This window comes from Pleurodeles waltl, chromosome 12, assembly GCF_031143425.1.
Source record: "Pleurodeles waltl isolate 20211129_DDA chromosome 12, aPleWal1.hap1.20221129, whole genome shotgun sequence".
NCBI lineage: Eukaryota > Metazoa > Chordata > Amphibia > Caudata > Salamandridae > Pleurodeles > Pleurodeles waltl.
In genome coordinates, this window is record NC_090451.1 from 202956010 (window position 1) to 202981851 (window position 25842).

Genomic DNA, 25842 nt, shown 5'->3' on the forward strand with positions numbered 1-25842 from the left:
TCTAAGCAGTTAAGGTGTGCCCTACTCTTCGTGAGTTACATTCCTACCAACTGATCTTTTTAAATGTGTCTTTCTGTGAATGTAGCTAACACGATCAACCCTGAATACATGTTAGGCCTGTCTGCGGTCATGTTGCTCATACTACACATCACGAATAAATACAAATGGCACGGTATACATTTTCTCAACTAATCATAGCTTAAACTAATACATTATCACAAATTCATCTAAAATAAACAAAACTTATACTCCTATTCCTCCCTATCCAGCAATGTTGGGAGGGCTGCAGCTGGCCTGCAGGAGGCACCAATAAATCAGATGGTTCACCATACCAGGAGCATCTTATGCAGCCAATCCATGTGTCTCACAGACTGGAATCCAGCTTGGATAACTTCCTCACGTACCCGAAGAAGGACCTCTGGGGCCAATAGCTTAGGTCCTGTTCAAAAGGAGCAAGTGACACAAGCTCGTACTAGGCTGAGGGGTTAAGGAGTTACCAGACATGATCATTTGTGTTGGAGAAGCACACTACATAGCCTCTTCTGCGCCACTGCTGTTAATGTTAAAAGACAACTTGAAAACCCACAATGTACTGCACAACCACAAAGTCTTTAGTCTAGTACAGTAGCCACAGGAGATCTTTGCATTTTTAAGATTTTTAAAAGCATAGTTTCGTGTTTACACAGATATACAATTCTAAATAACACCATTACAGTCTTAGCACCCTGCTACACAACACAAAAAAACAGGGATTGCCTTGAAAACAATCATTGCCGTATCACTCACTCCCATATACAGCTTACCCATGTATCTTAAATACCCACACAGATGCACAAAAACATAGCAGTCACAGAAACTCTGAGACAGGTCAACAGGATGCTTTCTACATCTCATGTCATACAAGGAAATGAGCCGACAAATAGATAACGGCTACAGCTGCACAAAGGACAAAGAGGTGCATCTCTTGTGACCTCCTCAGACATGAGGATCTATCACTATGTGTCCACGCTCACAATGTCCCCATGCAACATTTATGCACACAAGACATGCAGTCACAGATGCTCAGTGTTAGACCTGGCATCTTTTGGCTGGTTTCCCCTGTCTTTTTGCTTTATGACCGCCTGTTTTTATGGTATGCTGGACTCTGTTTTTGCTGGTTTATTGTCTCTGCGCACTTTACCACTGCTGATCAGTGCTGTAGTGCAAGTGCTCCCTATGTAAATTGTGCTGGTGATTGGTTTATCCATTACTGGCATATTTAATTTAGTAATAGGTTCCTAGTCAAGTGCACCATGTGTGCCCAGGTCCAGTAAATCAAATGCTACTAGTGGGCTGCAGCACCGATTGTGCCACCCACATGAGCAGCCTTGTAAACATGTCTCAGACCTGCCACTGCAGTGTCTGTGTGTATATTCTTGCACTCCCAAGTCGACCTGGCAAGTGTACCCACTTCCCAGGCCCAAACCTTCCCTTTCACTATATGTGAAGTATCCCCAAGGTAGGCCCTTGGTAGCCCCATGGGCAGGGTGCAGTGTATGTTAAAGATAGGACATGTACTGGTGTGTTTTACATGTCCTGATAGTGAGATACTGCCAAATTTGGTTTTCACTACTGCAAGGCCCATCTCTCACAGGTTAACATGGGGACTCCCTTTAAATATATTTTAAGTGCAGTTTCCCAGTGGGGGAAGATAGAGATGTAGAGTTTGGGGTCTGCGAACTCACAATTTCAAAATATACCTTTTGGTAAAGTTGTTTTTTTAGATTATCAGTTTGAAAAATGCCACTTTTAGAAAGCGGACATTTTCTTGCTTAGACCATTCTGTGCCTCTGCCTGCTTGTGTACTCCACGTCTGGGTTAGGCTGATAGTTGGGCTGTTGTGAATTCCCTCTAGACAGTGACACAAAGGGATCTAGGTCGTAGCCTGCATATCCTGATGAGTCTCCTGAGCTAGAGTGGGGAGACAGGAGCTGACACTTGCACCTGAAAGGGCTGTGTTTGTCCTCACACAGTGCAGTCTCCAACCTGTGTGACTGGGGCCATACCTGGGCAAGGCAGGATCTTGTGAACAACAGAGACTTTTCTTTGAAGTTTGCCTACTTCAAAGGCAGAAAGGGGTATAAGTAATGGACCCAAAACACCACACTTCTGGATCAAGAGGAACCTCTGCCAAGGAGAAGAGCTGAAGAGCAGGAGGAGGAGTTCTGCCCCTTTGCTATGTGTGCTTTGCTGGGTTGGCCTGCAGTTGCTGCTTCTGCTGTAAAGAGGACAAAGACTGGACTTTGCTGTGTATCCTACTGGTGAAGTTTCTCCTCGGGCTTGAAGTAGAGCTTGCCTCCTGTTGGAAGTCTCAAGGATATCAAAGCTGTCACCGAGCTGCTGCCTGCACCGTGACCTGTGGGCACGGCACATCGCATTGTCCCGATTCAAACCGCAGCCCCAACACCATCTATACTAGCGCTCCTGACTTCGTCATCAGCCTGGAGTTCGATCTGCAACGCGTGTGACTTCAAGAGCCTGACGACCCCCGCACCGACCTCTGGAACAGACGCTAGCCATCGCACGCCAGATCTTATTGTGAGGATCCCGACGCCCTCCATTTCCAAGGTAATGTTTGCGGGTCTTCCCGACACCGTAGCTGGCCCGCAATGCTGGGGCCGGCCTGAACTGTTGGATTTGTTGTTCACTGCACTGTGATAGCCCCAGAGAGAGCCATCAACTTCAAGGAACTGTACTTTGAACTTAATTCTTGCAAAATTCATATCTTTATTATTGTATGTTGGATTTTTTTTGTTTTGGTCTTGTTTTACACAGATCAATATCGGCTATTTTTCTAAAACTGGTGTGGTGTCCTTTTGTATTGGTTTCACTGTATTCATGTGTGTTATGTGCACACGCTTTACACATTGCTTCAGAAATAAGCCTAACTGCTCGTGCCAAGCTACCAAGGGGGTGAGCAGGGGTTATCTGAGCTAGGTATCTTCCTTATCCTGACTAGAGTGAGGGTCCCTACTTGGATACGGTGAAAACCAACTGCCAACCAGAGATCCCATTTCTAACACTCAGTAAGTTTGTGGCTCAATGGTTAGAGCGGCAGACCCTGATGCAGAGGTGTGGCCTGGGTCCAGGGTTCAATTCCCACCTCGGCGGGTCTTGGGCTCAATTTCCTCAGACCTGATAACTCTCGCGTCGGTGCCAATCTAATCATGGGGTCCCACTCTGTAACTCTGGGCAATAGCTTGCTTAATCTCCACAACGGCCCCAACAGCGCTAGGGATGCCTGGCTTCACCTTGGGGGTACCCAGGAGTGGGCACTCCACAGGGAAAGCCAGGAAGGGTTCCACAGCGGTATGTGTAAAAGCGCCAAGATGCCCTCAGGGTAAAAGAGCGCTATACAAGTACGAAGTTTACAGTTTACAGTAACATGACAGCAGGGGAATGGAACTGACCAGCTTCTTTAGACAATGGGTTTCCCCATCTTCAACAAGTAAAAATCCATTCAAGGCAGAAACAAAACAAAAATGGAAATCTTAACCACACATCACCATCACCATAACTCAAAACTCCAACACAACCCGTCTTCAAAACTACACTCATATACAATGTACCCAGACATCCACCTCACAATACTGAACTACACAGGTGACACAGACAAGTCACACATTTTTTCCATCTTCCACGAGAGACACACATAACCCCAGGAGAGAACCACACTCTATGACACTGAAACACACACACCCACACACACACCCACCCACCCACACCCACACCCACCTTACTTAGTTCAAGGTTCTATAGTTGAGAACTCAGTCAGAAGGCCACATTTCTGTTCCATTTAGCTTAATACTGCAGGTGTGGTGTAACTCAATTAACAATAAGGGCATTGGTCTTTTTTCTCCTCTACAGCAGAGGTCTTCAAACCTATTAATGCTGCCCCCCCAGTGGGGTGGGGGGGGGGGGTGAAATAAATAAATAAATCAACTGGGTCCCTTCCAAACTGTTCACAATTATTCTATTGAACTGCCAATGTTTAAATTTGTCTAGACTTATTTAAACATCACAGTTAGGTTTTGTTACTGTTTTAAAAATGCAATCAAATGCATGATTCCATGCATACTATTCTGGTCTGGCAGGCCTTACCAAATTCTAAAAGTATCCACAGTGTGGGTATTAGAAGTGGGCTTTTTTAAGAATATTTGGAGTCCTTTGTCTTTTGACTCCTAGCTAGGATATAAATGACTAAACATGTAAGTGATGGCCCATTACAGAGAGGTTTACTGCTGCTCATTTTGTTCCAGCATAATGCTTCTCTGGGCCAGAGCCTGATGCCCCCTTGGGATAATTTGAAGCCACTGGGGGGTCCACCCTTCAGTTTGAAGACCCCTGCTCTACAGGAAGGGGACCTTCACCTTCAACAGTTACTCACCCTCTCGCAAGCAAGACTGCAAACGTGAGTGGTTAATGTTGTCTTCTACACCATTCAACCAGATGCGGTCCTCTTTAAAATTTCGGCTGATTGCAGCAGTGGTGGTGGTTTTCAACTAAGAGAGAAAAATATGTTCACTCTCCAAAAAACACTTTACCCCAACTGAATAAATGAAATGCTACAAATAATTTGATAGAACTAAAACTAATGAAGGCAACAGTCTCCTCACAAACTCTTTTGCTTCTACTGAAAATCTCAACAAGCCATATTATCTCTTTATGCAGACCATGAGTGAAAGTCATATTTCAACTAAGCGCACAGGGATGCTAGAAGTACATGATGACAAGCTGATAACGCGATTTAGTTAGTTAACACTGCAGCTGCGTGAGAGTACACTTGTTGCCTATTTTGTAATTATTTTCTGATCTTTTAAAGTGTAAGTTTAAATGCATACAGATTCAAGATACTTCAGTATATAATGCAACCAAAGAGCTTAGAATTAACTGACCACTTTAGATGCCCATCTACTGAGTACCAACCTTTATTGGCATTAAAAATTCAGAACTAGACACAATAGTCCAGATGGACCCTGTTGCTCTCTGCAGGAGTTACACACCTCCCTTTTTCTGCTAGTTATATATTGCCACCCCCACGTCCATTCAGTCTCTTTTTCCAAAAGCCTTGTCATATTTTTAGTGTAAGGCCACACACATTAACAAACTCACGTTACCACTTGTAGTTTATATATTTTTAAGAACTCAACTTATCTCACATCCCCATTCCACTCATCAGGATTTCTGTGCCCGAAGTGAAGGACGTTGCCTTTGGCAGCATGAAACCTTAGGCGCCACCTCCAAGATCATCCTCCCACCTTTTCCAAAATCCTATGCCAAATACACTCCCTTCTAATCTAAAAATAAAAATGTAAAAAAAAAACAAAAAAAAAAAAAAAAGTTTGTTCTGACCGCAATGTGATTGTTACCTTGGTACTATGCAGTAACAGTATCTGCTGGTAGGTTTACCCTATACATACCAACAAAATCCAGTCTGAGGATTAGCCGTGTTGTTTTCTATACAAAGGAATTACTAACAAATATAAGAAATCAGGCAAGTGATTGATGCCTCAAAACATACAAGATCCCAACGTTAGAATGTGGGTGCATAAACAAAAAAAAGTGCTTTAACACTGCACAAGCATATACCAACCTGATCCTGGTGCAGAGTTACGCTGAGTGATGAATTGATTGGTAGAATCAGCTCTTCATCTCTTTTACCCCCTGTAAGACATTACACAGGTTATGTTCGGCGTTAAGAGGGAGAATGTTTCTGGTAATATCTTCACTTATAGTGTACAGCTGTATGGAGTCAAGTGATGCTCTTCAATTGGGCCCTTGACAAAGTGCACCATTCCAATTGAAGGAGAAAACAGAGTATGAGATCAACATGGAAGACTAATACTTACACCTTAATCATTCCCCTCAGATGTAGCCTATGAGGTGACTGGCCAGTAAGCAAGAGGAACTGGACTAAAATTAACTAGTGTCAAGTGAACTTCCTGACCAAAATTAATTTAAGTGAGCAAAAAAAAAGAAAGCATACTTCTGTGATTCAAATATGTGCCTCACTTTCCTACTAGCCAAATTTCTTTAAATAAATCATTGTTTTTGTACCAGCAAATGGAGATTACAAGCCCACATCACTTCCTCTGAGTAGGCCTTGGACTGCTGTGCTATGCTACCCGAGAGAGTCCGGTGCTACATTTGGGTACTTGGTTCCCAATAAGGAGACAATTGTGGACCCATTACTTGTGTAGAACTCCTATCCATCACAACTAATAACCCAATTTCGTACATTGGGGTTCAGAGCAGAGATCAATAGTATCCAGATCTGGTATGCATTGATAACATTTGATACGTTCTGTTTTGCCTCACATTACCTATGGATTATTATTGCACAAATAGAGTGAAAAGCTATGAGAGGGGAATCAAGCTTTGGGTGTGTGAACTCAGGATGTGGGAAAGTAAAGTTCCCTAGCACATATATGCAATGTGAAAACATTGATGGTTAATGTGCTATCTGTGTTTAATGTGAGAGAACACTCATAAATAAAATGTAGAGAGAGAATACTCACAGTGCCATTAGTTATGAAATAACCACAGCATTATGACTAAGTAGCTGAAGGTACTTGCATCATTAATGCCCAACAACAAACTGCCTATACCACCAAGACACTACACTCCATGGCAGTATCATGGAAAAACACATAGGTCATTACTTAACGCTAATTGTATTTACATAGCGCTTATTACCCCGATGAGGCATTGAAGCGCTTTAAGGCGAGTGGCATGCTATTCTGGAACCCAGGGTTAGTGGTTAATCTAGTGCAGGGCTCGAAAAATTCACTTGACTGCTCGCATTGGCGAGTCTTGATCAGGTTGAGCTATTTTTAATACTTACTCGTCCCCTCTGGTGAGTTGACACTGAACAGGAGTTCTGTTCAGTTGAAAAGTGGAAGGGCAATAAAAGATGCCTTTAAATCTTCTTCTTATGCCATTTTTGCTCTGTGTTCATAGACAGAGGTCAAAAGTAAGTTTTCTTACAATTAATTTTCCTTCCGACAGCAGAGTTCCAGGACTTTGTAAGGTGAACTGGGAGACCTCTGCTGCTTAGAATGTAAAATAAAAGGATATAGGTTGTCAGGGTTTTCCTAACACACAACATTTACCCCAACAGCACCACAAATATTTTAAAATATATTTCAGTAGTTGTGAAAGCCTTTTTAAAATATTTCTGTGTAATAAAAAAATATTTTAGTAGGTTGAAAACAAATCAGAATACTTTACATGTTGATGTGCAAAAAATGTGTTTTCTGAAACCCAATTTTCACAGATTGTTAATACACTATATAGTTTAATCAGTAAGGCTGCAAGTTAGTGAAGAGGTTTTTGGACATTTCTAGGAAAGTTACTGTATGTAGAGGACAATGTTACCACATCATGGTTTAGTAGAACCAGTTACTTCCCTTCGGGAAAGCTTTTTCTGGTGGATACAATAGCTACCTGTGGATTCCTCACTTTATGAATTCACCCTTGCGCCAGCATCCGACGGAAAATCTTCTTCCCAGCTCTCCACTTCGACGAGGACGTCACAATTGCACGCCTCCACGCGACTCCGTCTGACGTCACTGTGCCAATAAGAGGTCCTTGCCAGCCTGCTGACGTCAATTTCACCCATTTTTTACCTGCCTTTGAGGCGAACAGGTGAAAACCAGACTCCACAATAACTCCAATAATTACATATATACACAAAACCTTCATGATGCAATATATTTAAAACCATCATTTATATATACAGAAAAAATATCAATATATACATACATCTATACAACCACATATCCTAGTGCAATCAGACAGGCAACGGAGAGGCGGGTGGGACTGTGAGGAATCCACAGGTAGCTATTGTATCCACCAGAAAAAGCGTTACCGAAGGTAAGTAACTTGTTCTTCTGATGGATACAACTACCTGTGGATTCCTCACCTTATGAATAGAGTCCCAAAGCAGTACCGCACCCGGAGGTGGGTGCCTATCTGATTACACCAAGAAATCCTGCAACACAGATCGTGCAAAATGGCCGTCCCTCTGAACCTCAGAGTCCAAGCAATAATGCTTTGCGAAGGTGTGGAGGGACGCCCAAGTTGCTGCCTTACAAATATCCACCACCAGAACCCCCCTTGCCAGGGCCGAAGAAGCGGACTTAGCCCTGGTGGAATGGGCTCCAATACTCGTTGGCGAAAAAGGTTCCCCCTAAGGGTAGCAGATCTTGATACAAAGGGTAACCCACCTGGAGACTGTTCTTTTATGGACTGCTCTGCCCTTCCTCTGTCATATACCCCACAAACAGCTGATCTTCCAGGCGAAAGTCCTTCGTCCTTTCAATGTAATAACTAAGTTCCCTTTTAGGGTCCAAGCGGTGAAGCCTTTCTTCCTCCTTTGAGGGGTGAGGAGGAGGGTAGAAAGATGGAAGGGTAATAGCCTGCCCTATATGAAAAGGAGTGACAACTTTTGGCAGGAAAGCCGTCCTGGTTTTCAACACCACTTTATCTGGGAAAAACAAGGTAAAGGGGGGGTTTAACAGAAAGAGCCTGAAGCTCACTAACCCGCCTAGCCGGGGTTATGGCAACAAGAAAAACTGTTTTAAGCACTAAAAACCTTAACGGGCAAGAGTGCATGGGCTCAAATGGTGACCTCATTAAAAAAGTTAAACAAGATTTAGGTCCCACTGAGGCACATGAAAAGGAGCGGGAGGAAACATATAAAGTAAACCCTTAAGAAACCTAACCACAATAGGCGATTTAAACAATGAGGGCTGATCCGGGAGGCAAAGAAAGGCTGACAGAGCAGCTAAATAACCCTTAACCGTAGCCATTGCACAACCCTTCTTTGCTAAGTCCAAAGCAAATAATAAAATATCAGAAAGGTGGGCCTTCAAAGTATCAATTTGCTTTTCTCCACACCAAGTCACAAATTTTGCCCACCGGCCGGCATGAAGTGACCTAGTGGAGTGTTGCCTGGTCGATAAAATAACATCCACTCCATCTGGTGGGAGAGAAAAGGAACTCAGGTTGCCCCGTTCAATCTCCAGGCATGAAGGTGCAGGCTTTGGAGGTGGGGGTGTAGAAGCTGTCCCTGCGACTGCAGAGGAGGTCTGCCCCGAGAGGGAGACGGAGCGGAGGGCACAGCGATAGTTGGAGAAGGTCCGTGCACCACACCCTTCTTGGTCATTCCGGGGCTATTAAAATAACCTGAGCCCAATCTGGGCGAATCTTCCTCAGAACCCGAGGAATCAAGGGTATGGGGGAAAACGTGTAAAGCAACTGGTTGCACCAACAGATCTGAACCGGGTCCCCCAAAGCTCCTTGCACCGGATACTGGAGGCTGCAGAATGACGGGCAGTTCGCGTTCTCCAGAGTGGCAAACAGATCCATCACCGGAGAACCCCAAATCTGAAAGATATGCAGGACCAGATCCGGATGGAGACGCCACTCATGATCGGCCGAAAGATGCCGACAGAAAGTCCGCACGCACTTTGAGCACCCGGCCAGATGATTTGCAATCAAGCAAATCCGATGGTCCTGAAGCCAGGACCAGAGACGCAGAGCTTCTCCGCAGAGAAGATACGACCCTACACCTCCCTGCTTGTTTATACTCCACATTGCGGTAGTGTTGTCCGTCAGGACCTGAACTGACGGACTGCGAAGGAATGGGAGGAAGGCCTTGAGAGCCAGACGTATCGCCCGCAATTCCAACAGATTGATATGAAAAGTCTGTTCCACTGAAGACCAATGGCCCTTGATCTCCAGGTCCCCCAGATGAGCTCCCCACCCTAGAGTGGAAGCATCCGCGTCATGACCGTGGCCACCGGCGGCGGTAGTGAAAACGGCTTCCTTGCGAAAAGGTTGCCGTCCACAGACCACCATTGTAAATCCGCTGCAGCGTCTCTGGAGATCGTTATCGACTCCTCGAGATCCCCTTTGTGTTGAAACCACTGCCTGCAGAGGCACCACTGAAGAGCCCTCATGTGCCAACGTGCATGAGTGACCAACAGAGTGCAAGAAGCGAACAGACCGAGGAGGCGTAAGACCTTGAGGACTGGAACAACCGCTCCATTTTGAAACATTGGAATCAACGCCTGAATATCCTGGATCCGCTGAGGCAGAGGATAGGCCCAATTCAATGTTGTATCCAGTACTGCCCTATGAACAGGAGGCGTTGAGAGGGCTCCAGGTGAGATTTGGGTACATTTACCAAAAAACCCAGCCTGAACAACAACTGAGTTGTCATCCGCAAGTGACGCAACACAAGCTCTGGAGACTTGGCTTTGATCAACCAATCGTCCAGGTAAAGGAATACTGATATCCCCTTCCTTCTGAGACTTGCTGCCATTACCTTTGTGAAAACGCGAGGTGCTGAAGTAAGACCCCACCACAAACCGGAAATACTTCCTGTGCGACTTGAGTATAGGGATATGAAAGTACGCATCCTGCAAGTCGACAGACACCATCCAATCCTCTTTGTTCAACGCCAGAAGTACCTGCGCTAGAGTCAGCATCTTGAATTTCTCCTGTTTGAGGAACCAATTCAAAATCCTCAGGTCTAGGATTGGTCTCAAACAACCATCCTTCTTGGGTATCAGTAAGTATCTTGAATAACAACCCTGACCCCTTTCCTACTCTGGAACCAACTCCACCACACCTTTTGACAATAGGGTCTGAACCTCCTGCTGTAACAACAGGAGATGGTCTTCTGAACAAAACGAGGGACGGGGAGGGATGGGAAGAGGAAACTCCTGAAAAGGGAGAGCATTTCCTTTTCTCACAATATTTAGAACCCATGAGTCTGATGTAACTAACTCCCACTCGTGGAGAAAAAGATGTTATCTTCCACCTACAGGAGAAGTGTGGTCGATAAAGGGGAGAAAACTAGGGCTGCTTCCCTTGCTATTGTCCTCCAGAGGAAGAGGATGACGTAGGGTGCTGCTGGGTGGCCCCTCTTTTCCTAACCCCCCCCACCCTCTAGAGGACCGATATGGGAGGCTGGTAGGCTGCTGGACCGAGGACTGGGGTCTACCTCGATAAACTGCTCCACATCCAAATCCCCTGAACCTCAGAAAGGACCTAAAAGGGGTAGCAGAGGAGGCTTGCAATCCTAAAGACTTCACCGTGGCCCAACTATCTTTATAGCGCTCTAGGACAGAGTCCGCTTTATCTCCAAACAGTTTTTCCCCATCAAAGGACAAATCCAACAAGGTGGTCTGTACATCTGAAGAAAACCCAGAGGACTTCAACCAAGCGTGCCTCCTGGTAGCAATAGATGTACCCATTACCCTGGCCACCGAGTCCATAGAGTCCAGGCCAGATTGGATTATTTGTTTCGCCGCAGCCTGCGCATCAGACAGGAGTTCCCCAAATGGTCTCCGTTCATCCTGCGGCAGGTCAGAAACCACGGCCGTCGCAGAGTCCATGAGGGCGTGGACATATCTACCCAACACACAGGTAGCGTTTCCAGCCTTGAGAGCCATGCTGAAAGATGAGAAAGTCTTCTTTGCGGATTGCTCCATCCACTTGGATTCCCTGTCTGATTGAATCACAGGGAAGGAGCCTGAAGCAGACCGTGTAGAGCAAGAGGCCTGAACCACCAAACTCTCCGAGGTATGATGTTGTGATAAAAACCACGGATTACCAGGCACCACTCTATCTCCTTGCCACAGCTGTATTCACAGCAGGCGACGATACAGGCTTCCTCCAAAGTTCTAATATGGGTAACGTAAGAGCCTCGTTGAATGGAAGCTAAGGGTCTGCAGAAGCCGAAGAAGGATGCAGGACCTCTGTTAAAATGTTCATCTTAACTTCCGCAGCAGGCAATGGAAGTTCCAAAAAGTTTGCTGTCTTCCTGATCACTGTGTGAAAAGAAGCTGCCTCCTCCGTAAATTCCCCCGGTGAAGACAAGTTCCATTCCGGGGAAGTATCCAAGCCCACTGGCTGACTCCAGGCCTTGGTACTCTCCCAAGGCCTCGACAATCTCTCCTTCCTCCAACAACTGCCTCTGATACTCTTCCTCCTCGTCGCAAGGCCTTCCTGCGTGATCTCAATCGAGCCTCCAACCTCGGCGTCGACATGGAATTTGCCGACATCAAAGACACCGGCTTCAACACCTGAAGTGGAACAGGAGAGGAAGGTTGACTCAGTTTGAATCCATCACTCGGATCTGGCGCCGGCACGGATCCTAATGGCGCGAAGATGCTCGTGGCTCCACCATCGGCGCCGGCTGACTGGGTGATGAAATTGGCGCCACAGATCTAGAAGGCGACGTCATGGGGTCCACAGGGCCACGAGGCGATGCCAGATAGAATGGCATAAGCGGCGGCGCCTTGTACGGAGCCGGGGAGCCCAACAAAAATGCCAATGGACCTGTGGGACCAGCCGGTGCACCAGCAGGGGCCATGGCCTTGAACACAGAGAACATGGCATTCAAAAATGCCACCGGATTCGCTCCCGGAGCCGGGAAGGCAGGATACCGCTGGTCTCCCTGTTGCAGCGGTGCCTGCTGAACATCAGACTCCTGAGCAGCAGGTGAAAATCGAGGACTGTCCGGAGGTGCCACAACCTCAAAGACAGACGGAACTGGAGAAGCCTCAGGACTCTGGGGTTGAGGGGTCACCGTCGGACTCACGTCCCACATCGCCGACGAGATGGAGACCTCGATCGGCTCCGAGCCGAAAAGCACTAAGAGTCATGACGGTGCCATTTCTTATGCTTCTTCGAAGAAGCATGGGAAGAGGATCTACGGTGGCTCCTATGATCCTTCTTCGTCTTGGCCAAAAAGAGTTTGGCCTCCCTTTCCTTTAACGCCTTTAGATTAATGCTCTGGCAAGACGCACACTGCTCGACATCATGCTCAGAGCTAAGGCACCAAAGACAATCGTCATGAGGGTCAGTGACCGACATGCGATCCCCGCACTCGCTGCATGGCTTGAAACCGGACTTCCTAGGGGGAGACATTGTAACTACAAAGAGCAACAAGATGAAACCTCCAACAGAAGCGAGAGCAAGGAGAAAACCGTTAGCGTCGATGGCACGGAAAAAAGGGAACTGACGTCAGCACGCCGGCGAGGACCTCTTATTGGCACGGTGACGTCAGACAAAGTTGCGTGGAGCCGTGCAATTGTGACGTCCTCTTTGACGTGGAGCGCTGGGAAGAAGACTTTCCGTCGGATGCTGGTGCAAGGGTGAATTCATAAGGTGCGGAATCCACAGGTAGTTGTAGCCATCAGAAATATATTTATTAAAATTGAGTGTTTAAACAAACTGAGAAACATTCCTGCCCTGATGAAAATGTTGTTAATAAACTAAAAGAAGTCCTAGGTTACGTGGGTTAGATTCTTGTGATGCATCCACTAAACTTTAGTTTACTTAAACAAAAGCGTTTTTTTTTGTACTGCAGAAATGCTGAGCTCACATATTTGAAGGTACAATCATATGTGAGAATTAAGAAAAAGGTGATTTTTTTTAGCCCTGTAGTGGTCAATATTGGTCATTGCAATTAGTCATGCGCTCTTACGAAAAATTGCATACATTTACTCCAGTTATTTTGTGATAGATCATATTAATACCAGTTAGGTTTGATCATTACGGTTGGCTATTTGGTTTCAGGTGAATGGTTGGTGAGATAGATAGGCTGGTGGAGATTAGATAATGTTAGTTTAAAGGGATAGAGTTTTAAAGAGGAGAGGTTGTGATTCATGAAATCAAGCCAATTTCTAAATTACCATAAAAAGGATTAAGGCAGTCATGAGACCGAAAGGAGGCTATATTCAGAAACAGAAGGCAGGCAGACAATAAAAGGTAAAAAGAGCATTACTGAGAAGTTGTTGTGATCTGTGAAATGAGGTATCAACCAGTTTCAGAATTACAATATGAAGGATTAAGGCAGGCATGGGACAGAGATTATACTCAGAAATAGAAGGCAAGCAGAGGATGGAAGGTAATAAGAGGATCACTGAAGAAAGAAAGGCAAGGAATCAAGTGGAAGCACATCAAAGTCAATTTTTCAAGCAGGGGTTTAGGAGTATAGTGGGGGAAGTCTTTCTGAGATAGCAAGCAATCAGAGAATGTAAGTGTAGGAAAGTACCCTCTTTTTGGCATTGTTACCCCCATGTTTTGCTTGCTGTCAGTGTGTTTTGCCTGTGTTCAGTGGGATCCTGCAAACCAGGACCCCAGTGGCTGTGCTCTCTCCCTCTAAATGTGGTTGCTTAGGACTTAGCACACCCCAAAATTGACATACGGGTGGCCCCCATTTAAGTCTCTAGTATATGGTACTTAAGTACCAAGGGCATTGGGGCACCAGGGGAACCCCATGGGCTGCTGTGTAGCCAAGCTGATAATCTAGCTTAAAAGTAACTACTTTATTGTCCCATGGAACTATCTGTGGCTGTCCTTAACCATATTAGCTTTCCTCCTTTGGACTGGCTTTGTCATCACTTTCTTCCTACTGATACATGGTCATTATGTTCCTGAAAGAGCTACAGTTGAACTGGTGGATGAGATCCTGAAACCCAATTTTTCCTCCCACAAGGTCCGCAGAGACTTCTCCTTCGTGAACATTTCAGCTATACCAATTCCTGAGGGTTTTGTTTCGGATAAACTCTCATTTGATATATACGGCCCGACGGAGGTCATTCAAATTCCATATGTGTTTAAACTTTCCATTAATGATCTAATACTACCTGGAGTCGTTTCTGATGATTGGGATGTGAAAACTGTTGATTCTATGATGTCTGATGTGCAGTATTTTACTTTATTTGAAAATGAGGATGTTTACCAATCCAAAGAAAATTATGGAGACATATTCTGTTATAAATAATATGGACACCATTTAATTCATAGAGCAAGCACCCTAAAGACTATTTTTAAATACACACAATGGGACCATTGTCCAACTCCACCACTGGGGTGTTCAAAAACATATTTTTGACAAATTTGCATATTTCTCTGGGCACAATGTTAAAAATGCTCAGTCTTTTTATTTTAAGTTGCCAGTGATGGAAAATTTACATATTTCATTAACTGACACCAAGTTCATCTATTCTGATTCCTTTGTTTCCCGGTTGGCTATAGAAGGCTATGAATATTGGTTGAAGTCGACTGACAAAGTGTGGGGAACAAAAAAAACTGGCAAATAAGGGGAAGGAAGCTTTATTTAGAGCATGCCTGCTACCTGTTCAAATGATATTTCTAAACGAAACTGTACAACAAACAAGTTGTTTAGGCTTAGCAAAAATTAAGGATTTGAATTTGCCCACTATTCCTGCCCCCACCAAATTTTACAAATGGCAAATGTTTATCAATGCAACTGAAGAGCAGCTTGATAAATGGGTCCAAAATGGCACATTTAATACATCACTTTCACGTCCTGGTGGGTGGTTATTGTGGCCAATAGATACCAATGGGTGTCATAAACGTTTTGTAAACTCCTCTGGGGTTTTAGAACAAGTAGGGCTGACCCTCGCTATGTGTCATCGGAACACTCAGGTATAGTGACAACATAAAGTGTAGGGAAACTATGCCAGCAATGGTTGAAGAGTTCCTCCCTAGATGCCGGTAAAGAACACCTCAGTCTCCTGTCTAATTATACAGATTTACAGGATTCCCTGTTAGGCCCCAGAAAACAATGTAGAAAGTGCTTCTGATACGCAGTGTGCCCGGTTAAGGCAAATAGATCACGAAAACTTACAGAAGGCATTAGCTGTTGTTGATAACAGGATTAACACCGTGTCCGACCGGACATATACTTCTAACAAACATTGTTTCTACCAAGTGACATGTCCTCTTTACACCATAGACAGAGTCAACTAAGATATATAATGCAGATAGGTTGGACAATACAAACGTTGAAAGGAGGTCACGTTCCCTGGCAATACGTTAGTGCACTGGACATATTTTCAACATTTAATTTAACAAGAAAACAACAACTAATGGCTAAGAAGGAAGCAACTTAGGTCATGTCAAATATTGAGAAATTGGAAAAGTTGCCTTTTATTGTGGCTGAAATACCATCTGCTGAATGGTTAATACAAGGGGTCATCAATCTGCCTATTTCAACACTTCAATTCACATCTTGCTTGAAACACATTCCAGTAGGCAGATATGAAAGGCTAGGAGATAGTTACATACACGAGGTGTGGGAGCTGCTCTTCTCATACAAATGTCTCAGTGGCATGAAAGAGGTCTGTCTTAGCGGTTATAACTGTGAGATTTCTGTCAGTCATTCAATGGTTTGTAAACAGCTGTCCTTGCACTTGCAGCAGCAAACTTGGCTTGTTATCTGAAGGGAGTCCCAGTCCCCTTGATTAGACTGGCGTTCCAGATGCTCTCGAATGGCAGCTATGTGCTCCTTAATAGTGAGAGCTGCTGTGGAATGCGAGTCGGAATAGCTTATGTAGTTTCGGTCTCCCAAATTGTTACATTCTGCAGGAATGTAATTTTTCCTACTAAAAAACAGAGGGAAGTAGCTTAGATTTGGCCCTATATCGCTACTTCAAATGTGAATTTTGACAAGTTGAGCAAGCTCAAGGCTTTATTGTTTCAAAAACATGTGGCGCTTACATCTGCGCGCGAGACCTATGCGCTTCAGGTTGCGAGGTTATCTGCAGAGATACTGTCCCTTTTAAGTACTAATTTTCTAAGACACTTTGGTGAACTCGTGGGACGAATATTCAACGCGTCCAGTACTACTGGAATCGCGCACTTCTTTAGGGCTATTGGTTCTAGTTTTGTTCACACCTTCTCTTTTATATTCATCTTAATGCCATCAGCCATGCATTCAATATTTTCCAGTGTTTTCAGGGGATTTCGGATTACTTTGGCTGTAATAAGTGGCATATCGCTGTTGCTACTTTTTCTGCGCAATGGCTGTCCGTTTACAACAAGGAGGACCAATAGCGCTTCCACCAGCGCAACTGTGTTGTGAACGCATGATGCAGTATTTCGGAGCACCCGCCTAGAACAATGAGAGTGTGACTGGTCTTTGTTATTCAGACCAGTGTTGGATTGTGTGCAGCCCATGTTTCGATGCCTTTGGTGCCCTTTTGAATGTACACTGAAAGTTTGTCTTTCTACGTAGCGCTTACTTTCATTGGACATTGATCTGCTGATGTTCTCGCTAAGGGCTCATTACCAGACATGCGCGTTGGGGGTGCACTTGCTACGGGAAGACGTTTATGAGCTGCCCTTCGTGGATCCTGCAACCATGAACACACTGTCGGGCACACCATGGAATGCTGCTGCCTCAGCTGGAACTCAGGCTTTGGAACAAGTGCTCCTCGGTTTTCCTTGGCGATGATTTGACTGTTTTACCACCTGCCGAAGTGGAAGATTTCTTGTCTTCAAATGCCCTGGATATAATTGGAGGTTTTCAAAATAACACTGTCTTTTGAATTCGGCCTTCTCAAAGCCACAGTTAATATTTTAAATTGTCCTTTATTTTATGCTCAAGTGTCTTTTAACTAGTCTTTATTGACATTTCTGTACATATGCTTTTATAAAAGAATTGTAGAGACTTATATATTTTAGTTAGGCTTTGAACCACATTTAAACCGGCAAGGGGAGGGTGTTGTGTAGCCATTTTAGTTATAGTGTTATACACAATATTTTAGCATCTTAGGCCTGCAGCTGGGCATTTTAGCCTAGATATATTCTATTCGGCTTGCTTTGTTTTATTAACATCAGGCACATTTGCAGTCTTGTTTTATTGTTTTCTATCTATTCATTCTTTGCCTAGGACAGCACTACTTTCTTAACAACACTCTGTGCTTTCCTCAAGGCTACAGTATAGATAGGTTGCTGGCAAACGTGGTACGCTTTGTCTCCAATATTCACAGAAACACACTCTTACGTGGGGAACTTTTCTTAGAACATCAGCTGATTTATTATAGAACACCATTTCACCCCATACACGTTAGAGAGAGATTTCAGCCAGATGACCACAACTGTATGCTGATTGCTTCGCTACAGCTGCTTATCTAGACTATCGGCTTCCTGGCCAATATGGGAATGGTGTCTCCCTAGACCACAGGCCTCCTTGCTCAGGTATGGAGGGATGATGTCTTCCCAGGGGGGAAACCTGAAGGGCAGAATTAGAGCTTAACATGCTGTGCTCTTACATAGTTTAGGTAGGAACTATAGCTATAAAGCATAGTGACATTATGGTAGGGTTATTTTAGTGTTTTACTCTCCTTGTCACAGGAGGAATCATCTATGTCATGCGCCCGGTTGCCACATTCATCCCACTCTTGAATGGAAACGAGGCACTGCTAGTTAGCTGGAAGAACCCATATCAGGCCGACAGGTATCACATGGTGCGGGAATCAGACTCAGTCCCCCGCCGTACAGGCGATTCTGCCACCCGTATCCAGTAGTCTCATTAGAATAATTGTACTTGCTTCGGCGGCACATATACTAAATGAGATCCTACGGGACAGGCTGCAGCATGTATTGTACCACCCATGGGAGCCCATGCAAAATGTGTCTGCAGGGCTGCCATTGCAGCCTGCGTGAAATGGTGTATGCGCCCTTTCACTACAGGTCACTGCACTAAGTCACTGTAAGTCACCCCTATGGTAGGTCCTCCTAGCTCAGAGGGCTGGGTGCAGGTACCTGTGTGTGAAGGCACCCCTGCATGAGCAGAGGTGCCCCTACAAACTCCAGCTCTAATATACTGGACTTCGTAAGTGTGGGGAAGCCATTCTACCCGTGTACCAGACACAGGTCACTCACTACCTGTGTCCAGATACATAATCGTAACTCTGAACCTGGGCATGTTTGGTATCAAACATGTCCGAATCATATCCCAATACTGTTGCCGGTATTGGTCGTATAATTCCATGCACTATGGGGGCTCTTTAGGGGACCCCCATCACTGCTCCTACTAGTCTTCTGGGGTTTTCCGGGCATCCCGTGCTGCTGCCATCACTCAGACAGGTTTCTGCCCTCCTGCTGCTTGACGAGCTCAGGAAGAGGAAGGCGGAACAAAGGATTTCCTGTGCGAGAGGGAGGTAACACCCTCTCCCTTGGAAATAGGTATTACATAGCTTGGGAGGAGTAACCTCCCCAAGCCACTGGTATGCTCTGAAGGGCACATTTGATGCCCTCCTTGCATAAAACGGTTTCCATCAGTCCAGGGACTACTGGCCTCTGCTCTGGCACGAAACTGGACAATGGAAAGGACAGTACCACACCCCTGTCCATCACCACCCCAAGCGTGGTTCCCAAAGCTCCTCCAGGTGGCCACTTGATTTTACCATCTTGAATACAAGGTGGACAACGGCCCCTGGGAGCATCTGAATGGGCATGTGATGTCACAGCCCCGTCCTGATAGGTGGTCACCCTGCTAGGTGACCAATCCCCCTTCCTGGCCTATTTAGGGTCTCCCTTTTGAGTGGGTCCCCTGATTCAACGTGCAAGATTCCAGCAGGACTCCTCTGCATCGTTTATTTCATCTTCTGGCCACTGGGATTGCAACTGGACCCTCCAGGAGCCGACAATCTGCAACTACAGCAACAACTCTGATCTGCAACATGGTTTCTCTAGCTCCTTCCAGCAACTGCAATGTTTCCCCAGCTGTGCATCCTCTGAGGGTGACAAGTCTTCAGCCTGCACAAGTAGTAAGATGGAATCTCCCTTGGAGTGAAGGAGTCACTCCCCTGCATCCGCAAGCACCAACTGCAGCGACGACCGGCTGCATGGATCTCCCCCTCCTCTTGAGCTGTGTGGAAACTGCATCACAGGTGGTAGTCTGGAGTGGTCCCCTTGGTCCTCTCTACCAGCTGTCTAACTTGGGAGACAGTAAGCCCTTGCCTCTCCTTGCAGGACAGTACTCCTGTGCACCGCAACTCAGCTACCAAGGCTTGTTTGTTCCTCCTCCAAGGTATCTTCAGGCTATGTGGAGCCCAGGTCCCCAGCACTTCTTCCTGAAAAACAGTCTCCTGCCTGCTGCTTCAGTGATGTGGGGCTCCTCTTCAGGTGTGCTGAGTGGGCCCCACCACGACTCCTGTGCCTGCTGCCCGTGGGCCACCTGTGGGGGCTGCCTCCTATTGCGACTCACAGATGCTGAGGGTCACCCTGGACTCCCCTCCTTAGGTCAAGTGCCCAGGACCTTGCTGGTCCTCTTCAGCCTTGCAAAACCTTCTTCAATGACTCTTGCAGTTGCCAAGGCTTGTTGGTGGTATTTCAGCACCAATGACCAACTGCATCACGACCGCCTATGTGAGACATCACGTCCATCACTTCTGGGCCTCCCCTTCTGCTCCTGTGCTACACTGCTGACCTTCTTCGTTCACTGTCGACCTGGTCCTGCATCCACAGAAGGATTGGTAGTGGCTCCTGCCACAGCCGGACACTCCATTGTGAACTGGACTTGGTCCCTTTCTTTTGCAGGTCCTCTTTTGTCAGGATCCACCTTTGGGTTCTTCCAGTCTTGTATGGGTCTTGCGCAATCCTCTTCCAAAGTCCTCCTGTTGATTTTGGGGAAAACCAGGTACTTACCTCTGCTCACTTCGTCACCGGGGGTCACTCTGGTACTCACCTCTTGGGGTTCCTAATTCCTCCAGCTCCTGTCTACTGATCCCACTTCCTTGGGTGGGGGAATTGCCTTTCACATTCCACTTTTTTAGTAGGTGGTTTCGCCCTCCCCTAGGGCCCTCATTATTTGCTATTGCTTTTACCAATGCCTATTGCTTTCTATGCTATTTACTGATTGCTAATGTGTACATAATGGTGTGTTTACTTACCTCCAGTTGGCATATTGTCTATATTGTATTTTAGTATTTGTGTTACTATGATAAAGTACCCTTATTTTTGTAAAACTCTGTTGTTCTTTCATGTGTGTAAGTGCTGTGAGACTACAGTGGTATTGCATATGCTTTGCATGTCTCCTAGATAAGTCTTGGCTGCTCATCCACAGCTACCTCTAGAGAGCCCTGGCTTCGTAGACACTGCCTACACTTAACTAATAGGGGATACCTGGACCTGGTATAAGGTGATAACACCATAGGTGCTCGCCACACACTAGGCCAGCTTCCTATAGTAAGGTGTATAAAGAAACATTATACATAGAGCTCCAAATCCGGGCATACAGTTTAAGCATGTCATTCTGGATGTACAGATGATTTCAACATTAAGAGTCCTAAACTCGTGTGCCAAGCCTAACACAGCCCTTTTAAACATAGTCTAGGGTATTCCTACCTTAGCGCAGGCTCTGTATACTGCACAAGAGGAGAGATCTAATTTAAAAATATTATTTCACTATTCTGTAATTAAAGGTTTTTCCCTCACTCACTAAACAGGAGTTATTTGGCAACGGCTGAGAGCCAATAAGCAGTCAGATTTATACCCTGTTTTATCGCCTAATCCCATCCAAGTGTATACTTAATAATAGTACTAGAACATCCAATACGTAGAGTAGAATCGGTTGCATAACTGATTAAATGTATTACCCGTTTCTACCAGTAACACTGAATGGTTACATAAACTGGATAATACTTTACTCAGCACATGCATTTACTGTTCATGGTTCAAAAGGGTAAACTGATTTGTCCAGAGTGACCCAGTTGTTGGTCAAGCATGTAGCCTATCCAGTTCAAGGTCAACAACTCAGCCACATAGCCCTGCCCCCAGTAACCAATAACAGTGCAGGCATCATCAGTATTTAGTGACAGAAGCTAGCTGCATCGATATCACTCAAACACGGAAAATACACTTCATCCGTACTCAGTCACAGCACTTTTCATAACACTGCTACTAATAGGAATCGTTTCAAGGCAATTATCATCATGCAGATTACCAGGTGGTACAGGGTAGCAGGTTGCTTCAGTTTCGTTACTTCAAATATAGGTCATAATAGGCAGCGACCTGTGTATGCCCCATGACGAGTCGAGTGACTTTCTGCTGAGCCTCGCGGTGTACACTACCTGGGTACCGAGAACGGGAAACTACAGGAAGAATATTCCACTCTGTGACATCATAAACCAAGCACAAGATCACACACTCGGGAAAAGGGAAACGCGGCATACCAGATAGTTACTTATTTACTCTACTACATTTAAATGTCAGATTACTCAGCACAACAGAATGGCAATGCCCTCACAACTCTTCAGTGACAGACAACTACTCACATGGCATGCAGTGCACAATGCTCAGTGACAGAACTTCCCACAGCAGCGATCATCCGTGCAATAGAACTCGTTCATTAAATGTGAATCCCAGCGCTAATACTCAATTACATATTGTTAAGAGATAACAACGAACAGTACCTACATAAGTAATTAACGACAATACTCACACCTCTAACATACACAGGCTTAATATTACCTAAATAGAGAATTCGTAGGTTCACGATACTAATAATGTCAGAGCACTGGGCAGTAACATCGCTAAACATGACTCGCAAAAGTATTACAGAACGTCAGAATACCCACAAAACTAATCGTCAAAGCAGAGTATTACTCAAAACAGACACACGTACTGCAAGAGGAATCACATGAGTTGTACCAAGCGCAAGCCGTCGATGTTCCCGTCACTGCAATCGTGGCATTAAGAATCTACAGCGTACTCACAGTATTTAATAACGGCGATGTTGACTGGGGCAGTACAGGTTACCGTTTTGACACTCTTCTCTGCAGACATTTTAATTGATCGGCATCAAACACATTCAGCTCTCTTGTCTGCTAATATATTGCCATATCCCGGCCGGCCGAGTGGAGGGACATCGGCTCATCGCACGCCACACACGCCATTGGCTGATTCTTGAACGTAACGTCCTACAGTATTCAATGAGATGAACGCACTAGAACACCGTAGATCCACTCAGCCAATAACATGAATCGAAAGGTACAACATCCGCCTCTTCAGGGCGGAGTCAAAGTTACGACAAAGAAGCCTGGTAAGCTCAGAGGATAGACTTCCTCGGCTGGAATCATAACGCACCGACCAAGCAAGCTGTAAGCAGGTGTAAACCTGTCAACTCTTTCCACTTTACTAATCAGGTGTCAAAAGTGTACAAGTTGATCACGGCCAACGAGGAATAGGGCTGGTCGGTTCGGCGGCCATATTTGAATAGCATGTGCTTTAGTTCTGCTAACAGAGATGAGAAAACTTAGCCGGATGTAAATATTTACCCACTACCATAATGTCGTTATCCATTATCAAATTGAAAGTCCTACCTCCACATTAATCGACAGGAGGACGGCATGTTATACAGAACAGAGCGTGGTACCTAGACTAATGTGTAACTGCAGGGGCTACTCCGCTTCAATAAGGCCATGACTATTAAACCCCCAAATTAGGGTTTTTTGTCTTGCATTAATGTGGTGGTAGGAATTCATGTTTTCCCCACACATGTATGTATACTATAGAAAACTTGAGAGATGGGGTACTTTGAGCCCTGGCAAATGCCCCTGACCATTTCCTTGAGAGATAGGGAACCTTTCAGCACTTACAAATGCCCCTGACCATTTCTTCGTCACTAGAGAGGCCAGAAACATATTCGCCGTAATCAGATGCACTGGGCATTAGACCACGTTATCATCCATGTGTATTTTTAGACTGTACCGAAGGTTTCTACTATTAAAGAGAATTCCTGAGGTTTACCTCCACATATTTTTAGTTAGGTTTTTTGCTCTGTATGCCACATCTATCCTGTGTCTTTTATAAATAACTCCCTCACACTGAGGTTTAGGGTAGGATGAGGAAGCCTATTTTCACCTATTTGTAGTTAGGTTTTTTGTTCTGTATGCCACATTTATCCTGTGTCTTTTATAAATAACTCCTGCACACTGAGTTTTAGGGTAGGATGAGGAAGCCACTGCTGAAGCATGCCACACAATGTGAGTAACGCATCGTCATCCAATATAACTGATGCATTTGTCTATCCGTTAAGATTGGAAAAGCTCATTTTTGTAGATAACCTTAATCATCTTGATCACTATCACATTTTGAGCATTTACTTAGTTTTTGTTGGAGGCCATGCAATAGATATACCTCTGTCTCGCTCTGTATTAGACACCCGTATGACCAATGCTACATCTCTGTATCTCCTGTTTGTCAAAAGGCCAGAGTCCAAGCAATTCTGGGGTGCCTTGAGAGGTAATGTTTACGAAAAAGTAGGGGAGTACCCTATCACCCCAACCTGCTTAGGGTACTATCAAAGCATAGCCACAAAAAATATAGCAGGCAGGGACAAATCTATTAATTAATTAAACTAACCAGTAAACTCACTTCTGGTTAATAGGGTCAATTAATTTCCCAAATATATTTATTTATTTATTCACAGATAGCAGTGCATACCTCATCATAAGAACATATAAAAAACATCAATAATCACATAACAAATCAATACCTGTAACATAAATTACACTACACAATTAAACACAAACAATACATCAAAATGGAAAATGCCCAACGAAATGGTTCATAAAGGTAACTCTAGCTCAATTCTCATTATGATCCTGCCTTATAAAGATGACCAAGGGGTTAGCACCCAGCTGAAAACACCTAACAATCTTTTAAGGTATTTATGTAGTGCTTTTGAATTATTTAAACTCTCCCTATTAACCAGAAGTGAGTTTAATGGTTAGTTTAATTAATGAATAGATTTGTCCCTGCCTGCTATATTTTTTGTGGATATGCTTTGATAGTACCCTAAGCAGGTTGGGGTGATAGGGTACTCCCCTACTTTTTCGTAAATGTGATAGTACACCTGGTGAGGTGTGTGGGAGTTGTTGAGATAAAATAATTTCTCAATATGAGGCTGTTGGGTTTATGGTACCTAAATTTTGAAATGTTGAGCAGTTGTCTACCTTCTGAAAGTTTTGAGTAATTCTTTTTTAAAAGGAAAAAAAGTGGTGTGTAATAGAGTACCAATATGTCTGAATCACAAATTGTTTGTTATACGGAAGAACAGATTTCTAAACTATTAGAACTCCCTTCGTTACTTAGTGGAGAAATAACAGCGATTGATACCCTTTAGCTTGATAAAGTAGAAAAATTGAAACAACTTAAAAAGAAAAACATTAGGACGCAATTACATGCACAAGTGTTATTAGAGCATCTTAAAAACAACACTATTCCACAAGGCTTACAAGTAAGGAATATTCCCATAATCTTCACAGGTGATCCAAGATATCTGACACAATTTAGTGGGGTCGGAACTAAATGTTCAAGAGATTGGCTGGCCTTGTCTGTGGAAACTGCACTAAGAATCAGTGAAGAGGAATTAAAAGAAATTGCTGAATTGGAACAAGAGGTTAGCTCAGACAACACTATACATAACTCACAGCAACTATTGGAGACTGTGAACAAAACAATAGCTGAGTTTAAAACAAATACGATTAGTTTGAAAACAACTAAACTAGCTCGGGACATTAAGAGCTTTGATATCACAGTTGTGTATCCTTACTTAAAACCAGATTTTTATAAGAGCAACAACCCTAATAATTTGAATTTATAATATCGTACTAGATCCAGAAAAAAGTTTATAACCTTTTCAGATACGTCCTCAGATTCTGAGGCCGAGGTCCATACCACATATCCCTCTGGCCAACCTTTTTTAGGCAGAGGCAACCGGAGGGGAGCAAGAGGGGGAGGAATCCCCAGGGATCAATTCCAAGATCAGAATTTCTTTTGCACCAGGAGGAGAGCGTACAGGAGGCAATAATGAAGCCTGATGATCTGATTCCTATTTACAATCTTTCTTTGTATTCTTTATCTGATACAGAGAAACAAGTTTTAAGTAAAGGTCTGTCTTTTGTTCCAATCAAAAATCAGGATCCCATAGACAGTAAAATTGAAGTGCTTAATTTTTTACGT

At 44.5% G+C, this 25842-nt stretch overlaps 1 protein-coding gene across 2 annotated transcripts in view; it reads right to left on the reverse strand.

Annotated features, from left to right (window-relative positions):
• MVD (mevalonate diphosphate decarboxylase) overlaps positions 1-22792 on the reverse strand; it is a 107560-nt gene extending 84768 nt beyond the window's left edge. Inside the window, exons 1-3 of one of the 2 annotated variants that reach the window (XM_069216479.1) lie at positions 22593-22791; positions 5633-5703; positions 4427-4541 (exon numbers count right to left, since the gene is read on the reverse strand). In XM_069216479.1, coding sequence (XP_069072580.1) covers positions 4427-4541; positions 5633-5703; positions 22593-22662 — 256 coding nt within the window. In that variant the 5' untranslated portion in view covers positions 22663-22791. Of the gene's footprint in view, positions 1-4426; positions 4542-5632; positions 5704-22592 lie in introns of both variants that reach the window. The other variant, XM_069216480.1, reaches the window with a different exon arrangement.
• Positions 22793-25842: the final 3050 nt, after the last annotated feature.